The 26,621-nt window shown below is 45.5% G+C and overlaps 1 protein-coding gene and 1 long non-coding RNA gene across 2 annotated transcripts in view; both read left to right on the top strand.

Annotated features, from left to right (window-relative positions):
* The window catches only part of LOC135806966 (uncharacterized), a 28,800-nt gene extending 5,479 nt beyond the window's left edge, over positions 1-23,321 (top strand). The window contains exon 3 of the long non-coding RNA XR_010551386.1: positions 23,270-23,321. This is a non-coding gene — a long non-coding RNA (uncharacterized LOC135806966). The remainder of the gene's footprint in view (positions 1-23,269) is intronic.
* Positions 11,484-18,615, top strand: LOC135806721 (forkhead-associated domain-containing protein 1-like). Its single transcript, XM_065320947.1, has 6 exons — positions 11,484-11,683; positions 12,400-12,515; positions 13,438-13,542; positions 16,930-17,049; positions 17,469-17,569; positions 18,480-18,615. Exons 1-6 carry the CDS (start codon positions 11,488-11,490, stop codon positions 18,613-18,615), a joined length of 774 nt encoding a protein of 257 aa, XP_065177019.1. The 5' UTR covers positions 11,484-11,487.
* Positions 23,322-26,621: the final 3,300 nt, after the last annotated feature.

Raw genomic sequence — 26,621 nt, 5'->3', positions numbered from 1 at the left:
TAGTCGCAAAGTGAACATTCACGGGTAAAAAGCCCCAAACTTGGAGATAGGTTATTATTCAGCTTTCAGCAGCCCTGGACGAGTTCTTTAGAGAAATGTGACTGTTTCTCTTTGTGCCCTTGTCTATGTCCAGCTCCACAATCAGAATAGTATGGTCATTGTCATTTTCTGAGCTGCGAACGGGCAAAAAGGTGAGAAAATGTCGGATTTTGACCAATTGTGCTCACCTTTGAATATCAACATACCTCTCTATAACATTAGCCAGCTATGATGTCAGTGGTCGCATTGGTTTGATTTTTGGTTTGCTTGTAGGGCGCTGGCACCCACATTCAGTGACGCAGACAATTTGGCACTGCTGTGAACAGTGTAGTCGCAAAGTGAAGATTCACGGGTAAAAGCCCCAAACTTGGAGATAGGTTATTATTCAGCTTTCAGCAGCCCTGGGCGAGCTCTTTAGAGAAATGTGACTGTTTCTCTTGGTGCCCTTGTCTATGTCCAGCTACACAACGAGATGAGTATGGTCATTGTCATTTTCTGAGCTGCAAACGGGCCGAAAGGTGAGAGAATGTCGTATTTTGACCATTTGTGCTCACCTGTGAATTTCAACATACCTCTCTAGAACATGAGCCAGCTGTTATGTGAGTGGTCGCATTGGTTTGATTTTTGGTTTGCTTGTAGGGCGCTGGCACCCACATTCCGTGACCCAGAAAATTTGGAACTGCTATGAATAGTTTAGTCGCAAAGTGAAGATTCACGGGTACCAAGCCCTAAAATAGGAGATAGGTTATTATTCAGCTTTCAGCAGCCCTGGGCGAGTTCTTTAGAGAAATGGTACTGTTTCTCTTGGTGCCCTTGTCTATGTCCAGCTACACAACGAGATGAGTATGGTCATTGTCATTTTCTGAGCTGCGAACGGGCCGAAAGGTGAGAATATGTCGGATTTTGACCATTTGTGCTCACCTTTGAATTTCAATGTACCTCTCTATAACATGAGCCAGCTATGATGTCAGTGGTCGCATTGGTTTGAATTTTGGTTTGCTTGTAGGGCGCTGGCACCCACATTCCGTGACCCAGAAAATTTGGAACTGCTATGAATAGTTTAGTCGCAAAGTGAAGATTCACGGATAAAAGGCCCCAAACTTTGAGATAGGTTATTATTCAGCTTTCAGCAGCCCTGCGCGAGTTCTTTAGAGAAATGTGAGTCTTTTTCTGGGTGCCCTTGTCTATGTCCAGCTACACAACAAGATGACTCGGGGTGGTTTTTGTCAATTTCTGAGCTGTGAACGGGCATAAAGGTGAGAAAATTTCGGATTCTGACCATTTTTGCTCACCTTCCAATTTCAACGTACCTATCTATAACATGCCCCAGCTGTAATGTCAGTGGTCGCATTGGTTTGATTTTTGGTTTGCTTGTAGCGCGCTGGCACCCACATTCAGTGACCCAGAAAATTTGGCACTGCTGTGAATAGTTTAGTCGCAAAGTGAAGATTCATGGGTAAAAAGCCCCAAACTTTGATATAGGTTATTATTTAGCTTTCAGCAGCCATGGGCGAGTTCTTTAGAGAAATGTGGGTATTTTTCTGGGTGCCCTTGTCTATGTTCAGCTACACAACAATATGAGGATGGTCATTGTCAATTTCTGAGCTGTGAACGGGCATAAAGGTAAGAAAATGTCGGATTTTGACCATTTGTGCTCACCTTCCAATTTCAACGTTCGTCTCTATAACATGACACAGCTGTAATGTCAGTGGTCGCATTGGTTTGATTTTTGGTTTGCTTGTAGGGCGCTGGCACCCACATTCAGTGACCCAGAAAATTTGGCACTGCTGTGGTTATCATTCAGCTTTCAGCAGCCCTGCGCTAGTTCTTTAGAGAAATGCAGGTCTTTTCCTGGGTGCCCTTGTCTATGTCCAGCTACACAACGAGATGAGGATGGTTTTTGTCAATTTCTGAGCTTTGAACGGGCATAAAGGTGAGAAAATGGGTGAAAAGCCCCAAACTTTGATAGAGGTTATTATTCAGCTTTCAGCAGCCATGGGCAAGTTCTTTAGTGAAATGTGGGTATTTTTCTGGGTGCCCTTGTCTATGTCCAGCTACACAACAATATGAGGATGGTCATTGTCAATTTCTGAGCTGTGAACGGGCATAAAGGTAAGAAAATGTCGGATTTTGACCATTTGTGCTCACCTTCCAATTTCAACGTACCTATCTATAACATGCCCCAGCTGTAATGTCAGTGGTCGCATTGGATTGATTTTTGGTTTGCTCGTAGGGTGCTGGCACCCACATTCAGTGACGCAGAAAATTTGGCACTGCTGTGAATAGTGTAGTCGCAAAGTGAAGATTCACGGGTAAAAAGCCCCAAACTTGGAGATAGGTTATTATTCAGCTTTCAGCAGCCCTGGACGAGTTCTTTAGAGAAATGTGACTGTTTCTCTTTGTGCCCTTGTCTATGTCCAGCTACACAATCAGAATAGTATGGTCATTGTCATTTTCTGAGCTGCGAACGGGCAAAAAGGTGAGAAAATGTCGGATTTTGACCAATTGTGCTCACCTTTGAATATCAACATACCTCTCTATAACATTAGCCAGCTATGATGTCAGTGGTCGCATTGGTTTGATTTTTGGTTTGCTTGTAGGGCGCTGGCACCCACATTCAGTGACGCAGACAATTTGGCACTGCTGTGAACAGTGTAGTCGCAAAGTGAAGATTGTTGTTGTTGTTTCTTTATTTTACTTCACCATATGAACAGGCAAGACTGCCTTCTCACCGGGGCTGTTGGCCCACGGCTCTCACAATATGATGAAAATGTTTAAAATGTGTATGAAGAAGAAAGGAACGGAAAAGATGATGAAATGAAAGGAAAGAAAACAGTAGGTATTAATTTTATGAAGGGGGGGGGGGGTATGAAATGGGTATTATCATAGTTGATGAGAGAAGTATGATATACAATATTCTTGTTCTATAGACTATTTAGTACAGGCATTTCATGAGAGTCATGCATGGGCAAGGCAGGATTTGGACTAGGATAGAGGACAAGAACATAATTGATGAGCATCTGTTCAGGCAGAATCTGCGAAGAAGACATAGTAGGCACAACATCGGAGAGCTAGTTGACGAGGGAGATGAGGTCATAGCCAGACAGCAATGCTTGAAACGTGTGGCGTACGTCGCAAGCGCGAATATCAGCAGGGAGAGAGTTCCATGTGGTACTGCCAACAAAGGCGATAGAGCTACGGCCTGAGGGACCAGGTAGGAACGGCACTCTGAGCAGCTGGCTGACCTGACCACGCGTGACACAACTTCTGTCCACATCCGTGGCAATGAGGGAGTAGTAGGATTGGAACAGTGAGCTGGCTCTGCCATGAAGGCAGCGGAAGACGAAGAGAAGCAGACGTTGCACGTACAGCTGGTGGAGCTGAGGCATTGATAGTCTGGCAAATAGGGGAGCAGTGGGGGTCCTTCTGGGGAGTTGGAAGATGGCTCGTATGCCAGACTTAGCAATGCGTAGCAGTCGATGTAGCAGCAGTTTGGATAGAGCAGGAAAGAAACAGTTTGAGGCATAGCAGAGAACAGACTGGATCATACTCATGTACCAGGCCCGGCGGGCATTGAGTGAAAGGCACCGTGCATGGCGCCAGAGCTGCCCGATTGTAGTAGCAGTCTTGCTGGCAATAAAGTCCACTTGGGGCTTCCAGGACAGTTGGTCATCAAGCATGACACCGAGATACTTCGTGACTGGAGTAACATCAAGCACTGTGGTACCACACTTCACTTCAGATGGTCCATCCAGACACCCACGGGGTCTCACAAACATAACTTGGGTTTTACTGGCATTTAATAGCAGACCAATGTTGTCCAAGTACTCAGCGAGTCGTGTTACGGCGTTAGAGAGAACAGAGCACACTAAATCAGGCTGATAGTCGGAGTAGTCCAGAGCCACATCATCAGCGAATTCCTGGTGGCATACACTACCTGGTAGAACTGACGACATATCACTGGTGTACAGTACAAAAAGAAGAGGGCCCAGAACGCTGCCTTGAGACACTCCTCGGGAGCATCCAACATATTGCGAAACTGAGTGTTCCACCCGTACACACTGCTGCCGCTCCGAGAGATAACTGAGGAACCATTCCAGTGGTGTGTCACAAATGCCAAGGTCAAACAGCACTTGCACAAGCCTGGCATGCTGGACTCTATCAAATGCCTTCGATAGATCTACCATTACTACCCCGGTGTGTTTTCGTTCCGATTTGGCCAATTTCCAGCGGTTGGAGGCAAGGATAAGAGCATCTTCTGTTGAGTGATTTCTTCGGTATGCAAATTGACTTGAAGGTAACAAGGAGTGATCATCTAGGAAAGTTGTCAGCTGTTTCTTGACAAAGTGTTCCAGTATGCGAGAAACAATAGGCAGTAGCGAGACGGGCCGATAGTTACGAGCTGACAGTGGGTCGCCATTTTTATACAATGGGCTGATAAGAGAATGTTTGAAAGTTGATGGCACTATACCAGACGCAAGAGATAAGTTGACGATCTTCATCAGGTATGGGGAGAGGGTGTCCGAGCAACGTTTCAACACAATACCTGGGATTCCATCACTTCCTGTAGCTTTATGTGGATCCACACATTGCAAACGCTTTGCGACATCATACAACGACACAGGTTGGAAGGCTGTAAGGGCATCAGATTTCGTAGGGCCAACTGGCATCTGTAGGTGCGTAGGTCGACTGGGGTCATGAACAACATCTGCAAAGAAGTCGCCCAGCTGGTCAGCTGATACCTGGGGTACTCGGCGGGTCTTCTTTCGTCCGGTGACAGTGTTCATCACGGACCAAAGTTTCCTCTGATCAGACGTATAGCATTGATCCATAAAGTAAGCATTCTTCAACTGTCTATCTAGCTTTCTGGCCTTGGCACGTGCAGCTCGGTGCTCCTGCTGGAGTGCCTCGTTTGCTCTATCTTGCATTAGACGGCGGTGCAGTCTGTTTCGGTTCCGGACACACTCAACCAGCTCGCGAGTCAGCCAGGGACATGGACGCCGGTCTGCACGGCGGCGGGTGGTGATGGGTGCATGTTGGTCAAGGGTGGAGAGAATAGCATTGTTAAAGGAAGTTGTCATGGAGTCAACATCTTGATCATCGAAGCCGACAGACAGTATGCCATGTAAATCAGTTTGAAAGCAGCCCCAGTCAATCTGATGGAGACGACGACCCGTGACAGTTGATGTTCTCTTGCGAGCAGGTTTAGAAGGAATCGGTAGATGAGCGAGTATGGCATAGTGATCACTTATATCGAGGTAAATTATTTCACATGTTCCACTTATAGCTGTTGTTGAGAGGAAAAGGTCGAGAATGGTCTGGGAATGTGCTGTCACTCGTGTTGCAGAGGATACGTAATTCTTCAGATCAAATCTCGTCAGAATATGCTGAAGAGGGTGGGCAGCATTACCAGGCATGCTGAAATCCACGTTAAAGTCACCAACGAGTACTGTGGAATGTTGCCGTCCTTGACAAGCTTGCTCAATGTTATTCTCAAAACCATCCCAGTACGATACAGGTTTGTTTGGTGGGCGATATGTACACCCGAGAACAGTGGTTCGCCCATTACTTGTAATTTCGATCCACATCATCTCTAGCTCTGGACACTCCAGGTCCGTGCGCCTTCTGGCATGGACAGAATCATGACAGTACACAGCGACGCCTCCTCCATGTTGACAATAACGGTCCTTTCGGAACAGCTTGTAATTCGGAATCGAAATCTCGCCGTCGCTAATGCATGGCTTCAGCCAAGTTTCAGCCAGGCCGAGGACATGGATTCCACGCACAGCAAGGTACTGTTGCACTTCGCCGACTTTTCTCTGTAGACTACATATATTGAGAAAGGATACGGCAAGCATAGCCTGGCTCATGACTTGTGGTGAACGATTTACCGCCGCTATCATTGGGAACTGAGTTCAGTGTCTGTGGACGCATCGTCAGTCGTCGTCCTGCCCTTGTCCTTGCTGACAGGAGTTTGGGAGGCCTTGGATTCGGGAGCATTGAACACCCAGCGACGACAGTATGCTCGACCCCGCCAGAAACCCTTAGAAAGCAGCACCGCAGCTGTGGGTGCGCTCACAGTGAGCCGAGCGAATGCGGTCGACTTCTCAGGTTTCGCACTTTGTATTTGACACTTGTAGACGACAATAACAGCTGGGTTGTTGGCATTCCGTGTCACGTAGCCACGGAGTCGTTCTTCTGTCACTGTTGGTGACAGCCCTCCAACATACAGAACGACTTTCCTGCGAGGAGCACATACATCCTGCCACGGCTCCTCCGGAACAGGTGTTGTCGATGGGGATGTAGCTGCCGCTCTGGCAGCCTGGACCAGGTCTTCAATCTGCCGTGGCTCAGGTGGCCTTGGGTTTGCTGGGATTTCTGCAGCCGGCTGCTGCAGCAGTAATTTGCAGGGCTGTTTAGTCATGTCCGCAGAGTTCTGAGTGACCACTGAGGCAAATGTTGGTGCATCCTGGACAGATTGCTGCTGCTCAGTGGCAGAAACTGGCTGACGACTGGACTGAGTCGCAGCATCACTGGGTGTAGGACTGACCACCGAGGCAAATGTTGGCGCATCCAGGACAGATTGCTGCTGCTCAGTGACAGAAACTGGCAGACGACTGGACTGAGTCGCAGCATCACTGGGTGTAGGACTGAGCTTGACCAGCAGCCTCTCTATGAGACGCTGGAGTTGGGGCTGCAATGCTGCCGTTACCTCCGCCACAACAGCATCTCGGAGATAGGAAATACACGATGGGAGGGCTTTCACGACCTCATCCCGCACAAGTTCCTGCAGCCGGGAATTTTCAAATTGAGAATTTTCTCCCAGCGGAGAATTTTCAAGCTGAGAGTCTTTTCTCAGGGATTCGAGGGATCCGGCACAGTCACTTGAGACAAACTCTGCGGCCTCCTCCGCTGAGAACAGCCTCTTGTTGGTCTTAGCGGAACCCTCGGGTGAGGAATCCATCGAGAGATCACCTCGGCCTCGTTTGTTGGAGCCACGCGGAAGGGAGCTCGATCTTCGTGTCGGTTTCTCCTTCGACATTTTTTGTTTTTGTGTTTTCTGGTATTGTCTCTAATCGCCGTTGATGGCGAACCTACCACCACTACACTGCCCTACCACTACTACTACTACTGCTGAGATATATCCACCTCCAGACCGGCCTGATGCCGACTGGGCTCTCCAGGAGCGAGAATCTACGAGCTGAAAAAACGGTCCACCACTACTCCTAAGTCAAGCAGCCAGGGTCTCAACAGATTCACGGGTAAAAGCCCCAAACTTGGAGATAGGTTATTATTCAGCTTTCAGCAGCCCTGGGCGAGTTCTTTAGAGAAATGTGACTGTTTCTCTTGGTGCCCGTGTCTATGTCCAGCTACACAACGAGATGAGTATGGTCATTGTCATTTTCTGAGCTGCGAACGGGCCGAAAGGTGAGAAAATGTCGTATTTTGACCATTTGTGCTCACCTTTGAATTTCAACATACCTCTCTAGAACATGAGCCAGCTGTTATGTGAGTGGTCGCATTGGTTTGATTTTTGGTTTGCTTGTAGGGCGCTGGCACCCACATTCCGTGACCCAGAAAATTTGGAACTGCTATGAATAGTTTAGTCGCAAAGTGAAGATTCACGGGTACCAAGCCCTAAACTAGGAGATAGGTTATTATTCAGCTTTCAGCAGCCCTGGGCGAGTTCTTTAGAGAAATGGTACTGTTTCTCTTGGTGCCCTTGTCTATGTCCAGCTACACAACGAGATGAGTATGGTCATTGTCATTTTCTGAGCTGCGAACGGGCCGAAAGGTGAGAAAATGTCGGATTTTGACCATTTGTGCTCACCTTTGAATTTCAATGTACCTCTCTATAACATGAGCCAGCTATGATGTCAGTGGTCGCATTGGTTTGAATTTTGGTTTGCTTGTAGGGCGCTGGCACCCACATTCCGTGACCCAGAAAATTTGGAACTGCTATGAATAGTTTAGTCGCAAAGTGAAGATTCACGGATAAAAGGCCCCAAACTTTGAGATAGGTTATTATTCAGCTTTCAGCAGCCCTGCGCGAGTTCTTTAGAGAAATGTGAGTCTTTTTCTGGGTGCCCTTGTCTATGTCCAGCTACACAACAAGATGAGGATGGTTTTTGTCAATTTCTGAGCTGTGAACGGGCATAAAGGTGAGAAAATTTCGGATTCTGACCATTTTTGCTCACCTTCCAATTTCAACGTACCTATCTATAACATGTCCCAGCTGTAATGTCAGTGGTCGCATTGGTTTGATTTTTGGTTTGCTTGTAGCGCGCTGGCACCCACATTCAGTGACCCAGAAAATTTGGCACTGCTGTGAATAGTTTAGTCGCAAAGTGAAGATTCATGGGTAAAAAGCCCCAAACTTTGATATAGGTTATTATTTAGCTTTCAGCAGCCATGGGCGAGTTCTTTAGAGAAATGTGGGTATTTTTCTGGGTGCCCTTGTCTATGTTCAGCTACACAACAATATGAGGATGGTCATTGTCAATTTCTGAGCTGTGAACGGGCATAAAGGTAAGAAAATGTCGGATTTTGACCATTTGTGCTCACCTTCCAATTTCAACGTTCGTCTCTATAACATGACACAGCTGTAATGTCAGTGGTCGCATTGGTTTGATTTTTGGTTTGCTTGTAGGGCGCTGGCACCCACATTCAGTGACCCAGAAAATTTGGCACTGCTGTGAATAGTTTAGTCGCAAAGTGAAGATTCACTGGTACCAAGACCTAAACTTGGAGATAGGGTATTATTCAGCTTTCAGCAGCCCTGGGCGAGTTCTTTAGAGAAATGTGACATTTTCTCTTAGTGCCCATGTCTATATCCAGCTACACAACCAAATGAGTGTGGTCATTGTCATTTTCTGAGCTGCGAACGGGCATAAGGGTGAGAAAATGTCGGATTCTGACCATTCGTGCTCACCTTTGAATTTCAACGTACCTCTCTATAACATGAGCCAGCTGTAATGTCAGTGGTCGTATTGGTTTAATTTTTGGTTTGCTGTTAGGGCGCTGGCACTCACATTCAGTGACCCAGAAAATTTGGCACTGCTGTGAATAGTTAAGTCGCAAAGTGAAGATTCATGGGTAAAAGCCCCAAACTTGGAGATAGGTTATTATTCAGCTTTCAGCAGCCCTGGGCGAGTTCTTTAGAGAAATGTGGGTCTTTTTCTGGGTGCCCTTGTCTATGTCCAGCTACACAATGAGATGAGGATGGGGATTGCCAATTTCTGAGCTGTGAACGGGCATAAAGGTGAGAAAATGTCGGATTCTGACCATTTTTGCTGACCTTCCAATTTCAACGTACCTATCTACGTCCTCCGCCCAAGCAAAATTTTCGCTCATCTTTACAGTTTTTACTGATACATTCCAGGGTTTCAGAACGACTTATAACGACTCAGAATGAGTTGAGGAGTCGTTGAACATCAAGAGAAACTCTCCAAGTCGAAAAATGTAGAGGGCATCCTTTGTCATCAGCCGACGCAGTACTTGTTGTCGGGTAGTACTTCGCACTTTCCAGAAGCGCAAATATTTTCTATCGACACTTTTTTCCCAAGCGCTTCACCTCCTTCACGAGTACGATCGGTTGTGTTTCTTTCCAGCCGAAGCTGGCGAGCTCAGTCAGCGTCGCTTTGCTGGACCGTTCACGTTGACATCAGGCGAATAAGCTGGGCGAGTGACAACCCTGTCATCGAAGCCTTTATTTTCCAAATGTTTTGCCCAGTGCCGATTCTGGTTCATTTTGCAGTATGTGGGCGAGCGTCGCTGAGTGGCTTTCTCAGCTTCAAGCTCGCGTGCATTTTTACCGTACACACACCTTGAGCAGGATGCAATCAAACACACTAACTTTTCGCAACATGACACCTCTGCTCTGTACTCCAGTGCCAGCAGTGGTACTCTAGCAGCACCCACCTTGACTAGTGACTGACTTCGTGTCTTTTTTTTACCAGTTCACTCGCATTCAACGCGCTCTACTCTAGATGTTTCTTTACTCTTTGCCGACTTCGCCGACTTGTTTGGAACTGGTACGCCTGAACGAGCAGATTTGTGTGATGGCGAAGTGCACAAGATGCAAAAACTGCTGTCAGACACCTGTCATTGGGCTGAAGGAGATAAGCGAAAATGTTGCCTGGGCGGAGGAAGTATTGCATTAGGTAGGTAACAGCATGCTAGGATTCACTCGACAGGTATTTACTTGCCTTGGGAAGATCAATGAAATGAAATGAAACGTCTGAAGCGTTTGTTCCCGATTAGTACCAGAACCCTTGGCACTGGACCTGCTCACCGCTGCAAAAATTCAGCCACCGGTGGTTTGGACTTGGTGGAAAAGTAGATTCACACGCTTCCAGGCCGCCACCAACTTTCAACGGAGTCGGCAGAAGTCCAAATCTCCATCGACATGGCACTCATCAGCAAGACGTCACTCTGCCAGCTAGGCTCCCAGATTCCTCATCCTTTTCCCCTCACTGGAACATATGTTGGTGGCCAGACGCTGGCTGTATGTTTGCATACTCTGTGTGTATACGTGTGTGTGTGTGTGTGTGTGTGTGTGTGTGTGTGTGTGTGTGTGTGTGTGCATGTCCGTGTGTGTGTGTTTGTTTGTTTGTTTTTTGCTGCATGGCAATACAGGCGCTTCTAGCCGGTCAGCTGCCGTGGAGTTACTTAGACCAGTGGACACGTCCCAGCATGTCAGCTTTGCAGCACAGCCGTCAGTGCATACTGTGTCCGCAGATGACGGTGGGCCGGTGATAATGCAGAAAGTCGATGATGGTGTGTCAGACAGCCTTGTTTCCTGTGATGACATGAGCCAGGACGAGTTGGAGTCTGAGTTCGACAACCTGGTGCGCCTCTTGGAAGTTTCCAGGTATAGTGTGTGCTGTGGTGCACTGTGTGTACTTGAGTTGGAACCATTGCTGAGATGATGTGAAACCTGACTGTTACTGCAAGGGTGTTCAGTTCCTGATCACTCTGTTGATCCCGCATATTGTGCTGTGCTGTGCTCGCGCTGTGCTGCCATGTGCCATGCTATGCTGCTCTGCGTTGTGCGGTTATCTCATCTGAACGAGAAGGTAATTTTATTGAAAGTGCCGCCGGTGCTTGGCACATGCCATTTAACCTTGACTGCACTATGATGTGAAGCAGCAATGTTTGCTGTCCAAACTGCTGCTCAGATTTGCTGTCAGGATGTGTTTGAAGGAAGAGTGGCTTACAGTACCTAGTGCCAGTACCAGTTGATGCTGGTAGTGAAATGCATAATGGCTCAATGGTTCTGGTCAGTTACTTTATTCAAGACTCTATTGGGGGGGGGGTTATGTTGGGTAATTTACCATTACATGCGTGTTCTGCCCTTCGTGTGTATATAAACAGGTACATGCATAGGCAATCCAACACAAGGAAATGATACAGGAGCAGGATATAAATACATGTGCTAGACTAGTAATGGGTCAGGAAATGAATGCCACTCGGCTTTGTGCTTGCCAATCTCTTCCTTGGCAGCATCAGAAAACCTTTAGCTTGGCTGAAGTGGGAGCGCGCTGCCAGGCACAGAACCATGATCGAGTCATTCGGGATCAGAGTGCAGCATTGGCAACGCTAAGGCGCGGAGAAACACGGAGTCCTGCAGCGACTACGCCCGGTGAGTCCGTCCAAACAGCTCTCAGATATACTTACAGGGTAGTTGCATAGTGGCGTAGTGTAAAACGTGTGAAAACTCCACCACTACTAACTAACTTATAGAGCCTGTGAATAGTGTAGCGGGAGGTTCTATGGTGACATACATCCCGTATTTTGCCGGTTGTAAGTCGACCTTTTACGACTTAAAATAGACGGAGAAAGGGTGGGGGTCGACTTACAACCGGGATTCGACTTATAACCGGGAAATATCAGTATCTTACAAAAATGACCTGCACTGCATGCACGAGTGCACCATGTGTACACATTGTTGCCAGTTTATTGGCATTTTTTCATGGATTGGGACGTTATGCCCTCCAATAAGGAATGTTTACATGATTTGTTGATGTGTTAGTAGCAGGAGGTGGTTAGTAGTGCTTCTTTGGGTGAAAACTTTAAAATGCAGAATTGAGACCTCCGGATACGGGGTCGACCTATAACCGGGGTCGACTTACAACCGGTAAAATACGGTATGTACAATGTAATAGCATAGCGTTCATTTTCTTCATGTGGCCGTTCTTTACTATCCTCTGATAATATTTGTTGCCACACTCAGGATCCCCTGTATGAAAGATGTTTAATCTACCAACACTAGTGTAGCAGTGTGTACCCATTGTCCTGCATGACTCATTCAATGTGCTATTTAGTACGTCTTCTGTGCACTGCTTTTGAAATATCCAGGTCTATCCTCTTCAGCACGTATGGATGTTGACAGCCAACAGCTCCAGGACACACGGGGTCAGCTTGCATTGCAGAACAAAGCTGCACTGGCCACCACCGCTGAGCTTCTAACCACGGTGAGTTGACAGACAGTGTGCATATCTACATGCCGGTTAAACATGGATGGGTGCGTGTAGCGTGCATGTGCATGCATGTGAGTGGTGTGTGAGCCGTGGGCATACACATACACACACACACACACACACACACACACACACACACACACACACACACACACACACACACACACATTTCAGCATGGTCACATAAATATGTGGTGCTTCTTTTTAAATGTAACCGTTACATGTACATGTGGCAACCTTGCTGCTGTGTGTACGTATCATAGTATCATGTATTCATGTACATGTGGCGACCTTGCTGCTGTGTGTACGTATCATAGTATCATGTGTTCATGTACATGTGGCGACCTTGCTGCTGTGTGTACGTATCATAGTATCATGTGTTCATGTACATGTGGCGACCTTGCTGCTGTGTGTACGTATCATAGTATCATGTATTCATGTACATGTGGCGACCTTGCTGCTGTGTGTACGTATCATAGTATCATGTGTTCATGTACATGTGGCGACCTTGCTGCTGTGTGTACGTATCATAGTATCATGTGTTCATGTACATGTGGCGACCTTGCTGCTGTGTGTACGTATCATAGTATCATGTATTCATGTACATGTGGCGACCTTGCTGCTGTGTGTACGTATCATAGTATCATGTGTTCATGTTTTCATGGAGCTTCCCAGAGCTCTGGGGTTGGTTGTTGAAAAAAAGCAAGAGAGAAATACTAAAGCTACCAAAGCAGAGTCTCCTTTTGGCCACTACCGTAGTGCACCGACTTTCTACTTGTAAGCAAGTCCTTTCAAGATCGGGCATAGTGAAAGATCACACATGGGACTATTTTGTTTGTGTTGTTATATCCTGCCTTCCTATTTCTACTGAGTCTGTGGTCTACTGTTGTCATGTCTTGAACCCTGTACATTGCAGACATCTTCCAACAACAGTGAGTATGAGCTAATTCGCAACCAACTAGAGGCAGAGCGCCACGCTCAGCATGAACTCTTGGCCACGCTAGAGGAGAGCGAGAAAGTGGTAAGTTCTGACAGCAAGGGATATATCAGCTAGGTGATGCTCAGCACATGGATGTGGACATCAGGCTGGTCGTGTCATGTTGAAACTAACGTGATATGCAGATATCTGTGGTATCTGTATACATTCAGAAAGTGCCAAACACTTCTAAGGAAGAGGGCCTAATATTAGGAAGAGGATCAAGTATTACAGTCATGTGTTATATAGGGTGTATCTGTTATATAGGGTATATCTGTTATATAGGGTGTATCTGTTATATAGGGTGTATCTGTTATATAGGGTGTATCTGTTATATAGGGTGTATCTGTTATATAGGGTGTATCTGTTATATAGGGTGTATCTGTTATATAGGGTTTATCTGTTATTAGTGCTGAAACGATTATATCGATTACTCGTTACTTACTCGATAAGAAATAGATCGAACGGTTATTTCGATTTTATCGGCTAAACGAGTAGAATGGTACTCACGCTCGGCATGGGATTTCCCCCCTTTGGGGGTCGCACAAAGCGTGCATGCATCGAAAGTGTTGCGAGTACGACATGAATATGTACATGACTGTACACCATGTACACTTGCAACATCGATGTACGTGTAAAAGCACAAGCGCGATCTGTGAAACATCGACGCGATCATCGTCGCCGTCTTTTGAGCTGACTACGTAGATCTACTTTCCATACAGCATGCAGGACGAGCAGGCTCAGTACCGGTACTAAGTATGTGTCTACACCACTCACTAGCTGCAGGGGCTGGAGTTCCCTCCACGTGCGAGTAGTCTTGAGCTAAAGACAGTAAAGTGGTCTTCAGTTTCATGTTTTCCGTTCTGTCGACGGTTCCCGAACCAGTTTGCTCGACGACGAGCTAGGCCTGGCGTCTGGGCCTATTTTGAGCATAGACAGGAAAAGCAACTAGTTACTTGTTGGTGCGCCTCAAGTCAGCTCATCCGTCGAAATCCACCGGTCTGCACTCCTGGCCGGCTTCTCTGACTTCATCGTCTGAGTCAGCGAAGTCACAGGCGAAGGGCACCATCAGCACTTGGGTTGCAACCAGTGAGTTGCCTCTGTCTGGTCTGTATTCGTCTGGTCAGTCCGAACAGCTGACGGACTTGTTGCGGGATCATCGGATCTATGCGCCCGCTTTTCGTCGTTGGCGATGTTGGACTCGTAATTTTTTTGGAATTCACAGAATGTACACGTACCGATGTAGTTACAATAATAATCGTTTAGCCGATAAGCCGATCGTTATGGTATCAGCTAAGCCACTAAGGAAAAAACGTAATCGTTTCAGCACTATCTGTTATATAGGGTGTATCTGTTATATAGGGTGTATCTGTTATTATAGGGTGTATCTGTTATATAGGGTGCATCTGTTATATAGGGTGTATCTGTTATATAGGGTGTATCTGTTATATAGGGTGTATCTGTTATATAGGGTGTATCTGTTATATAGGGTGTATCTGTTATATAGGGTGTATCTGTTATATAGGGTGTATCTGTTATATAGGGTGTAGCTGTTATATAGGGTGTATCTGTTATATAGGGTGTATCTGTTATATAGGGTGTATCTGTTATATAGGGTGTAGCTGTTATATAGGGTGTATCTGTTATATAGGGTGTATCTGCTATATAGGGTGTATCTGTTATATAGGGTGCATCTGTTATATAAGGTGTATCTGTTATATAGGGTGTATCTGTTACACAAGAGAGAGTTTGGAAGCTTTGTCACAACTCCGAGTTTCACGTATCTCTACGATCATCAGGCAACTGATGGATCCAAAACGGGATATATCTGTTATATAGGGTGTATCTGTTATATAGGGTGTATCTGTTATACAGGGTGTATCTGTTATATAGGGTGTATCTGTTACACAAGAGAGAGTTTGGAAGCTTTGTCACAACTCCGAGTTTCACGTATCTCTACGATCATCAGGCAACTGATGGATCCAAAACGGGCAGCCAGAACATAAGGGGGAGCAAGGTGGGAAATTCCGAGGGGTGTCATAGGCGACGCGTATCATAGCGCAAGAGTCAGGTGCAGGCGTGAAGTTGCCAAGTCTTCAGACTTGGGGCTATGCAGCAGTATTTCCGGCATGAATGATATAGAAAAGAGCTGGGGACAAATGCCAAATCCACACATGCCCACACCACTACACAAACATACACCCACACTCTCTCCCTTTTCTCACATAGGGTGTATCTGTTATATAGGGTGTATCTGTTATATAGGGTATATCTGTTATATAGGGTGTATCTGTTATACAGGGTGTATCTGTTATACAGGGTGTATCTGTTATATAGGGTGTATCTGTTATATAGGGTGTATCTGTTATATAGGGTGTATCTGTTATATAGGGTGTATCTGTTATATAGGGTGTATCTGTTATATAGGGTGTATCTGTTATACAGGGTGTATCTGTTATACAGGGTGTATCTGTTATACAGGGTGTATCTGTTATACAGGGTGTATCTGTTATATAGGGTGTATCTGTTATATAGGGTGTATCTGTTATATAGGGTGTATCTGTTATATAGGGTGTATCTGTTATATAGGGTGTATCTGTTATATAGGGTGTATCTGTTATATAGGGTGTATCTGTTATATAGGGTGTATCTGTTATATAGGGTGTATCTGTTATATAGGGTGTATCTGTTATATAGGGTGTATCTGTTATATAGGGTGTATCTGTTATATAGGGTGTATCTGTTATATAGGGTGTATGTGTTATATAGGGTGTATATATACTATAAAGAAGAGGCACCTGTGACGTGTGTTTGTCTGTGTGGTTGTCTGTGTGTTCGCTGCGGAGCAGCGCTGCCCTGAGCACGCGAAGCGTGCGAACAGTGTAGCTAGCGGCCGCAGAAGCACTGAGCACGCGAAGCGTGCGAATCGTGTAGCTAGCGGAAGCAGCCACAGAAGCACTGAGCACGCGAAGCGTGCGAATCGTGTAGCCACCACCACGTGCTGAGCACGTGTGCTGGTCATGTACTTGCTTCACCCGCATGCCACGTTCGGCCAGGCAACGCTGGCCGGATGCTGCTAGTCTGTTATATAGGGTGTATCTGTTATATAGGGTGTATCTGTTATATAGGGTGTATCTGTTATATAGGGTGTATCTGTTATATAGGGTGTATCTGTTATATAGGGTGTATCTGTTATATAGGGTGTATCTGTTATATAGGGTGTATCTGTTCTGTATAGGGTGTATTATAACTTTCGGTGAAGAGTGTAATCGTTTTTGCCAATGCAGTGTGCCACTGTCTGGCAGTCATGTACATGCATTGGTATGCATGTACATGCATACCAATGCATGTACATGCATACCAATACATGTAGCATATTCCAGTCAGTATCTAATGACATGCCCGTCTTGTTGTTGCCGTGCCGACATGCAGTACTGTGGCTTAGTGAGAGCTATTACACACAGCCTGGATATAGAGCCTCTGCAAGGTGCTCGTTCCATTGTGGGCCTGACCCCGCCACAACGCCAACCTGTTATGAACGATAGAAGCAAGGTAAGCACAGTCTAGTCTTGTCTCCTTTTGGCTGTCGCCTGAGTGGTACGCATGCTTTGAAGTCTCGGGAACCATTCACATGATCAGGACTGTACCATCAATTGTCACTTCCGTTACTGCTGGCAGGCTGTGTGTGCCGTCAAGATAAAATAATGGCATGTAACAATATGCGCGCACGTGTGTGTGTGTGTGTGTGTGTGTGTGTGTGTGTGTGTTGAATGGTGTAATCCCAGCACAAGTTGCTATGTCTAACATAGCTGTTCGCTATCATCGCTCCCGCGATGGGCATGTCTAAGGTCTAAGGTGTGTGTGTGTATGTGTGTGTGTGTGTGTGTGTGTGTGTGTGTGTGTGTGTGTGTGTGTGTGTGTGCATGTGTGTGCATGTGTGTGTCCACATGCTCATTCGGGTATTGACATAGATACAAGAAACTCTTGCTACTCGAATATCAGCCATTCGAGAGAAGGTCAAGCGAAAGGAGAAATTGTTGGAGTCGTACGAAGAAGACCTTGGCAAACTACGGTTCGTACCAGTTTCCAGTCATGTGCATTGGACTTGCAATACCTAGTGCACTGTATCTCTATTGAAACCTTGTCACAGTACTAATTCTGCTAGAACCACGCTAAGTACACAGTGGCAGATGGTTGTTTCTGCTCTGCAGCATTTACTGACCTACGTGTAACAGTTGTGTCGTTTCTCAGACTATACCCGGGCCTAATTCCATGTCGGAATATATTTGCAATTTAGTACATTGCAGGTACATGACCCCTTCATCCTGTTTTGTCTCCCGCCATGTTATTGGTCAATCTCTGCCTGGTGTCTTTGGGTGCGTTTGGTTGGTACGAACTAGAACAGGATTCACCAGAACAGCGCGTTTGGTTGGGACTGCACCTGTTCTGGGTCGGCCAGAACATGTTCTGCTTGCTCCGGCCTCGAGGCCGGAGCAGACCGAGCAGTTTCACTTTTTCACAGTGAAACCTGGCGGGAACATCGATTTTGGTCCGAAATGATCACGTGCATACGCTTTTGGGTTGGACTCGTCGTACCGTACACAGTGACCATGGTGACCCATACACATTTTGAAGAATGCACCAAGTTTGGCATATTTTTCACAAAAATATGCTCTGTTTCTGGAGTACCGTTTGGTTGGCATGAGGCTGCTCCGTGTGCACCAGCTGTTCGATCCTGTTCTAGATCGTACCAACCAAACGCACCCTTTATCTCTCTCCCGAGTCCAGTATCTTATGTACATCATAGCCCTGGAAAATCTCCGAAACTAGAATTACTCGGTCTCGGCTGCTTAGTGGTGCGCATTCCTTCCTGTATCAGTGTACAAGTAAATGAGGAATTGGGACTATAGGATCATATACTGGTATGTGTATAGAATAACCACTGCACTGCTGATGATGGTTATGATCGTGTTGGCATGCAGGAAGCTGGAAATGGACAGCATGACCAAGACTGCCAAAAATTCAAGTTCCTCCGCCCAAGCAAAATTTTCGCTTATCTTTACAGTTTTTACTGATACATTCCAGGTTCTCAGAACGGCTTATAACGACTCAGAATGAGTTGAGGAGTCGTTGAACATCAAGAGAAACTCTCCAAGTCGAAAAATGTAGCAGGCATCCTTTGTCATCAGCCGACGCAGCACTTGTTGTCGGGTAGTACTTCGCACTTTCCAGAAGCGCAAATATTTTCTATCGACACTTTTTTTCCCAAGCGCTTCACCTCCTTCACGAGTATGATCGGTTGTGTTTCTTTCCAGCCGAAGCTGGCGAGCTCAGTCAGCGTCGCTTTGCTGGACCGTTCACGTTGACATCAGGCGAATGAGCTGGGCGAGTGACAACCCTGTCATCGAAGCCTTTCTTTTCCAACTGTTTTGCCCAGTGCCGATTCTGGTTCATTTTGCAGTATGTGGGCAAGCGTCGCTGAGTGGCTTTCTCAGCTTCAAGCTCGCGTGCATTTTTACCGTACACAGACCTTGAGCAGGATGCAATCAAACACACTAGCCTTTCGCAACATGAAACCTCTGCTCTTTACTCCAGTGCCAGCAGTGGTACTCTAGCAGCACCCACCTTGACTAGTGACTGACTTCGTGTCTTTTTTACCAGTTCACTCGCATTCAACGCGCTCTACTCTAGATGTTTCTTTACTCTTTGCCGACTTCGCCGACTTATTTGGAACTGGTACGCCTGACCGAGCAGATTTGTGTGATGGTGAAGTGCACAAGATGCAAAAATTGCTGTCAGACACCTGTCATTGGGCTGAAGGAGATAGGCGAAAATTTTGCCTGGGCGGAGGAAGTATAACATGCCCCAGCTGTAATGTCAGTGCTCGCATTGGTTTGATTTTTGGTTTGCTTGTAGGGCGCTGGCACCCACATTCAGTGACCCAGAAAATTTGGCACTGCTGTCAATAGTTTAGTCGCAAAGTGAAGATTCACGGGTACCAAGCCCTAAACTAGGAGATAGGTTATTATTCAGCTTTCAGCAGCCCTGGGTGAGTTCTTTAGAGAAATGGTACTGTTTCTCTTGGTGCCCTTGTCTATGTCCAGCTAACCAACGACATGAGTATGGTCATTGTCATTTTCTGAGCTGCGAACGGGCAGAAAGGTGAGAAAATGTCGGATTTTGACCATTTGTGCTCACCTTTGAATTTCAATGTACCTCTCTATAACATGAGCCAGCTGTAATGTCAGTGGTCGCATTGGTTTGATTTTTGGTTTGCTTGTAGGGCGCTGGCACCCACATTCAGTGACCCAGAATATTTGGCACTGCTGTGAATAGTTTAGTCGCAAAGTGAAGATTCACGGGTGAAAGCCCCAAACTTTGAGATAGGTTACTATTCCGCTTTCAGCAGCCCTGCGCGAGTTCTTTAGAGAAATGTGGGTCTTTTTCTGGGTGCCCTTGTCAATGTCCAGGTACACAACGAGATGAGGATGGTAGTTGTCAATTTCTGAGCTGTGAACGGGCATAAAGGTGAGAAAATGTCGGATTCTGACCATTTGTGCTCACCTTCCAATTTCAACGTACCTATCTATAACATGAGCCAGCTGTAATGTCAGTGGTCGCATTGGTTTGATTTTTGGTTTGCTTGTAGGACGCTTGCACCCACATTCAGTGATCCAGAAAATTTGGCACTGCTGTGAATAGTTTAGTCGCAAAGTGAAGATTCACGGGTAAAAAGCTCCAAACTTCTAGATAGGTTATTATTCAGCTTTCAGCAGCCATGGGCGAGTTGTTTTGAGAAATGTGGGTCTTTTTCTGGGCGCCCTTGTCTATGTCAAGCTACACAACAATATGAGGATGGTCATTGTCAATTTCTGAGCTGAGAACAGGCATAAAGTTAAGAAAATGTCGGATTTTGACCATTTGTGCTCACCTTCCAATTTCAACGTTCCTCTCTATAACATGACACAGCTGTAATGTCAGTGGTCGCATTGGTTTGATTTTTGGTTTGCTTGTAGGGCGCTGGCACCCACATTCAGTAACCCAGAAAATTTGGCACTGCTGTGAATAGTTTAGTCGCAAAGTGAAGATTCACGGGTACCAAGACCTAAACTTGGAGATAGGTTATTATACAGCTTTCAGCAGCCCTTGGCGAGTTCTTTAGAGAAATGTGACTGTTTTTCTTTGTGCCCGTGTCTATGTCCAGTTACACAACAAGATGAGGATGGTCATTGTCATTTTCTGAGCTGCGAACGGGCAGGAAGGTGAGAAAAAGTCGGATTTTGACCATTTTTGCTCACCTTTGAATTTCAACGTACCTCTCTATAACATGAGCCAGCTGTGATGTCAGTGGTCGCATTGGTTTGATTTTTGGTTTGCTTGTAGGGCGCTGGCACCCAAATTCAGTGACCAAGAACATTTGGCACTGCTGTGAATAGTTTAGTCGCAAAGTGAAGATTCACGGGTACCAAGCCCTAAACTTGGAGATAGGTTATTATTCAGCTTTCAGCAGCCCTGGGCGAGTTCTTTAGAGAAATGTGACTGTTTCTCTTGGTGCCCTTGTCTATGTCCGGCTACACAACGAGATGAGTATGGTCATTGTCATTTTCTGAGCTGCGAACGGGCATAAAGGTGAGAATATGTCGGATTTTGACCAATTGTGATCACCTTTGAATATCAACATACCTCTCAATAACATTAGCCAGCTGTAATGTGAGTGGTCGCATTGGTTTGATTTTTGGTTTGCTTGTAGGGCGCTGGCACCCACATTCAGTGACCCAGAAAATTTGGCACTGCTGTGAATAGTTTAGTCGCAAAGTGAAGATTCATGTATAAAAAGCCCCAAACTTTGATATAGGTTATTATTCAGCTGTAAGCAGCCATCGGCGAGTTCTTTAGAGAAATGTGGGTATTTTTCTGGGTGCCCTTGTCTATGTCCAGCTACACAACAATATGAGGATGTTCATTGTCAATTTCTGAGCTGTGAACGGGCATAAATGTAAGAAAATGTCGGATTTTGACCATTTGTGCTCACCTTCCAATTTCAACGTACGTCTCTATAACATTACACAGCTGTAATGTCAGTGGTCGCATTGGTTTGATTTTTGGTTTGATTGTAGGACGCTGGCACCCAAATTCAGTGAATCAGAAAATTTGGCACTGCTGTCAATAGTTTAGTCGCCAAGTGAAGATTCATGGGTACCAAGCCCTACACTTTGAGATAGGTTATTATACAGCTTTCAGCAGCCCTGGGCGAGTTCTTCAGAGAAATGTGACTGTTTCTCTTGGTGCCCTTGTCTATGTCCAGCTACACAACGAGATGAGTATGGTCATTGTCATTTTCTGAGCTGCGAACGGGCATAAAGGTGAGAATATGTCGGATTTTGACCAATTGTGATCACCTTTGAATATCAACATACCTCTCAATAACATTAGCCAGCTGTAATGTGAGTGGTCGCATTGGTTTGATTTTTGGTTTGCTTGTAGGGCGCTGGCACCCACATTCAGTGACCCAGAAAATTTGGCACTGCTGTGAATAGTTTAGTCGCAAAGTGAAGATTCATGTATAAAAAGCCCCAAACTTTGATATAGGTTATTATTCAGCTGTAAGCAGCCATCGGCGAGTTCTTTAGAGAAATGTGGGTATTTTTCTGGGTGCCCTTGTCTATGTCCAGCTACACAACAATATGAGGATGTTCATTGTCAATTTCTGAGCTGTGAACGGGCATAAATGTAAGAAAATGTCGGATTTTGACCATTTGTGCTCACCTTCCAATTTCAACGTACGTCTCTATAACATTACACAGCTGTAATGTCAGTGGTCGCATTGGTTTGATTTTTGGTTTGATTGTAGGACGCTGGCACCCAAATTCAGTGAATCAGAAAATTTGGCACTGCTGTCAATAGTTTAGTCGCCAAGTGAAGATTCATGGGTACCAAGCCCTACACTTTGAGATAGGTTATTATACAGCTTTCAGCAGCCCTGGGCGAGTTCTTCAGAGAAATGTGACTGTTTCTCTTGGTGCCCTTGTCTATGTCCAGCTACACAACGAGATGAGTATGGTCATTGTCATTTTCTGAGCTGCGAACGGGCCGAAAGGTGAGAAAATTTCGGATTTTGACCATTTGTGCTCACCTTTGAATTTCAACGTACCTCTCTATAACATGAGCCAGCTGTAATGTCAGTGGTCGCATTGGTTTGATTTTTGGTTTGCTTGTAGGGCCCTGGCACCCACATTCAGTGACCCAGAAAATTTGGCACTGCTGTGAATAGTTTAGTCGCAAAGTGAAGATTAATGGGTAAAAAGCCCCAAACTTTGAGATAGATTATTATTCAGCTTTCAGCAGGCCTGCGCTAGTTCTTTAGAGAAATGTGGGTCTTTTTCTGGGTGCCCTTGTCTATGTCCAGCTACAGAACGATATGATAATGGTTATTGTCAATTTCTGAGCTGCGAACGGGCAGAAAGGTGAGAAAATGTCGGATTTTGGCCATTGTGCTCACCTTTGAATTTCAACGTACCTCTCTATAACATGAGCCAGCTGTAATGTGAGTCGTCTCTTTGGTTTGATTTTTGGTTTGCTTGTAGGGCGCTGGCACCCACATTATGTGACCCAGAAAATTTGGAACTGCTATGAAAAGTTTAGTCACAAAGTGAAGATTCACGGGTACCAAGCCCTAAACTAGGAGATAGGTTATTATTCAGCTTTCAGCAGCCCTGGGCGAGTTCTTTAGAGAAATGGTACTGTTTCTCTTGGTGCCCTTGTCTATGTCCAGCTACACAACGAGATGAGGATGGTCATTGTCATTTTCTGAGCTGCGAACGGGTCGAAAGGTGAGAAAATGTCGGATTTTGACCATTTGTGCTCACTTTTGAATATCAACGTACCTCTCTATAACATGAGCCAGCTGTAATGTGAGTTGTCGCATTGGTTTGATTTTTTGTTTGCTTGTAGGGCGCTGGCACCCACATTCCGTGACCCAGAAAATTTGGCACTGCTGTGAATAGTTTAGTCGCAAAGTGAAGATTCATGTGTAAAAAGCCCCAAACTTTGATATAGGTTATTATTCAGCTTTCAGCAGCCATGGGCGAGTTCTTTAGAGAAATGTGGGTATTTTTCTTGGTGCCCTTGTCTATGTCCAGCTACACAACAATATGAGGATGGTCATTGTCAATTTCTGAGCTGCGAACGGGCATGAAGGTAAGAAAATGTCGGATTTTGACCATTTGTGCTCACCTTCCAATTTCAACGTACGTCTCTATAACATGACACAGCTGTAATGTCAGTGGTCGCATTGGTTTGATTTTTGGTTTGCTTGTAGGGCGCTGGCACCCACATTCAGTGACCCAGAAAATTTGGCACTGCTGTGAATAGTTTAGTCGCAAAGTGAAGATTCAGGGGTACCAAGCCCTAAACTTGGAGATATTTTATTATTCAGCTTTCAGCAAACCTGGGCGAGTTCTTTAGAGAAATGTGACTGTTTCTCTTTGTGGCCTTGTCTATGTCCACCTACACAACCAGATGAGTATGGTCATTGTCATTTTCTGAGCTGTGAACGGGCATAAAGGTGAGAAAATGTCGGATTTTGACCAATTGTGCTCACCTTTGAATATCAACATACCTCTCTATAACATTAGCCAGCTATGATGTCAGTGGTCGCATTGGTTTGATTTTTGGTTTCATTGTAGGGCGCTGGCACCCACATTCAGTGACCCAGAAAAACTGGCACTGCTGTGAATATTTTAGTCGCAAAGTGAAGATTCATGGGTAAAAAGCCTCAAACTTTGCTATAGGTTATTATTCAGCTTTCAGCAGTCCTGGCGAGTTCTTTAGAGAAATGGGGGTCTTTTTCTGGGTACCCTTGTCTATGTCCAGCTACACAACGAGATGAGGATGGTTATTGTCAATTCCTGAGCTGTAAACGAACATAAAGGTGAGAAAATGTCGTATTCTGACCATTTTTGCTCACCTTCCAATTTCAATGTACCTACCTATAACATGAGCCAGCTGTAATGTCAGTGGTCGCATTGATTTGATTTTTGGTTTGCTTGTAGGGCGCTGGCACCCACATTCAGTGACCCAGAAAATTTGGCACTGCTGTGAATAGTTTAGTCGCAAAGTGAAGATTCAGGGGTACCAAGCCCTAAACTTGGAGATAGGTTATTATTCAGCTTTCAGCAGCCCTGGGCGAGTTCTTTAGAGAAATGTGACTGTTTCTCTTTGTGCCCTTGTCTATGTCCAGCTACACAACCAGATGAGTATGGTCATTGTCATTTTCTGAGCTGTGAACGGGCATAAAGGTGAGAAAATCCGACATTTTCTCACCTTTCTGCCCGTTCGCAGCTCAGAAAATGACAATGACCACCCTCATCTCGTTGGTTAGCTGGACATAGACAAGAGCACCATGAAAAAGAGCCACATTTCTCTAAAGAACTTGCCTAGGGCTGCTGAAAGCTGAAAAAGAACCTATGTAGAAGTTTGGGGCTTTTTACCCGTGAATCTTCACTTTGCGACTAAACTATTCACAGCAGTGCCAAAATTTCTGAGTCTCTGAATGCGGGTGCCAGCGCCCTACAAGCAAACCAAAAATGAAACCAATGCGACCACTGAAATTACAGCTGGGTCATGTTATAGAGAGGTACGTTGAAATTGAAAGGTCAGCACAAATGGTCAAAATCCGACATTTTCTCACCTTTCTGCCCGTTCGCAGCTCAGAAAATGACAATGACCAACCTCATATCGTTGTGTAGCTGGACATAGACAAGAGCACCAAGAAAAAGAGCCACATTTCTCTAAAGAACTCGCCCAGGGCTGCTGAAAGCTGAAAAAGAACCTATCTAGAAGTTTGGGGCTTTTTACCCGTGAATCTTCACTTTGCGACTAAACTATTCACAGCAGTGCCAAATGTTTACGGTGACTGATTGTGGGTGCCAGCGCCCTACAAGCAAACCAAATATGAAACCTATGCAACCACTGAAATTACAGCTGGGTCATGTTATAGAGAGGTACGTTGAAATTGGAAGGTCAGCACAAATGGTCAAAATCCAACTTTTTCTCACCCTTCTGCTCGTTCGCAGCTCACACAAAGACAATGACCATCCTCATCTCGTTGTGTAGCTGGACATAGAAAATAGCACAATGAAAAAGAGCCACATTTCTCTAAAGAACTCACCCAGGGCTGCTGAAAGCAGAAAAAGAACTTATCTAGAAGTTTGGGGCTTTTTACCCGTGAATCTTCACTTTGCGACTAAACTATTCACAGCAGTGCCAAATATTTAGGGTCACTGATTGTGGGTGCCAGCGCCCTACAAGCAAACCAAATATATAACTAGGGCTCAAACGGTCACGGTTTTACCCCTGACGGTTAACTGCTAAGCTAACGGTCGGTTAACCGGTTATAACCTATAAGCCACGGCAATCCTGCGGATTCTTTTTTAACCATATATTTGACTATGCTCATTCAAAAAAAATGCACCCTATTCAGTACAACGCACACTTGTACATTCTCTTGCATGCTCATTCATACATACTCTCACACCAAGAGACCAGATATGACCGAGTTGACAGCCCAGAAATTGCGTACGCGTGCGACAGCCCGCGAAAGTGCACACTTTGCAACGACCTGATACTTGAAAAATTGACTGAAAAGTTACTGCGTAACCGTTATCTTTATCAGCTAACCGTTAATTCTTCGTAACCGGTCTGCAACCGGTTAATCGGACTAATCGTTTGAGCCCTATATATAACCAATGCGACCGCTGACATTACAGCTGGGTCATGTTATAGAGAGGTACGTTGAAATTGGAAGGTCAGCACAAATGGTCAAAATCCGACATTTTCTCACCTTTCTGCCCGTTCGCAGCTTAGAAAATGACAATGACCATCCTCATCTCGTTGGTTAGCTGGACATAGACAAGAGCACCATGAAAAAGAGTCACATTTCTCTAAAGAACTCGCCCAGGGCTGCTCAAAGCTGAAAAAGAACCTATCTAGAATTTTGGGCCTTTTTACCCGTGAATCTTCACTTTGCGACTAAACTATTCACAGCAGTGCCAAATTTTCTGGGTCACTGAATGCGGGTGCCAGCGCCCTACAAGCAAACCAAAAATCAAACCAATGCGACTACT

The sequence above is a fragment of the Sycon ciliatum genome, chromosome 1 (assembly GCF_964019385.1).
Source record: "Sycon ciliatum chromosome 1, ocSycCili1.1, whole genome shotgun sequence".
In the NCBI taxonomy this organism is placed as follows: domain Eukaryota; kingdom Metazoa; phylum Porifera; class Calcarea; order Leucosolenida; family Sycettidae; genus Sycon; species Sycon ciliatum.
Note: the sequence above shows the minus strand (reverse complement) of the source record. Positions and strands in the feature narration are given on the sequence as shown.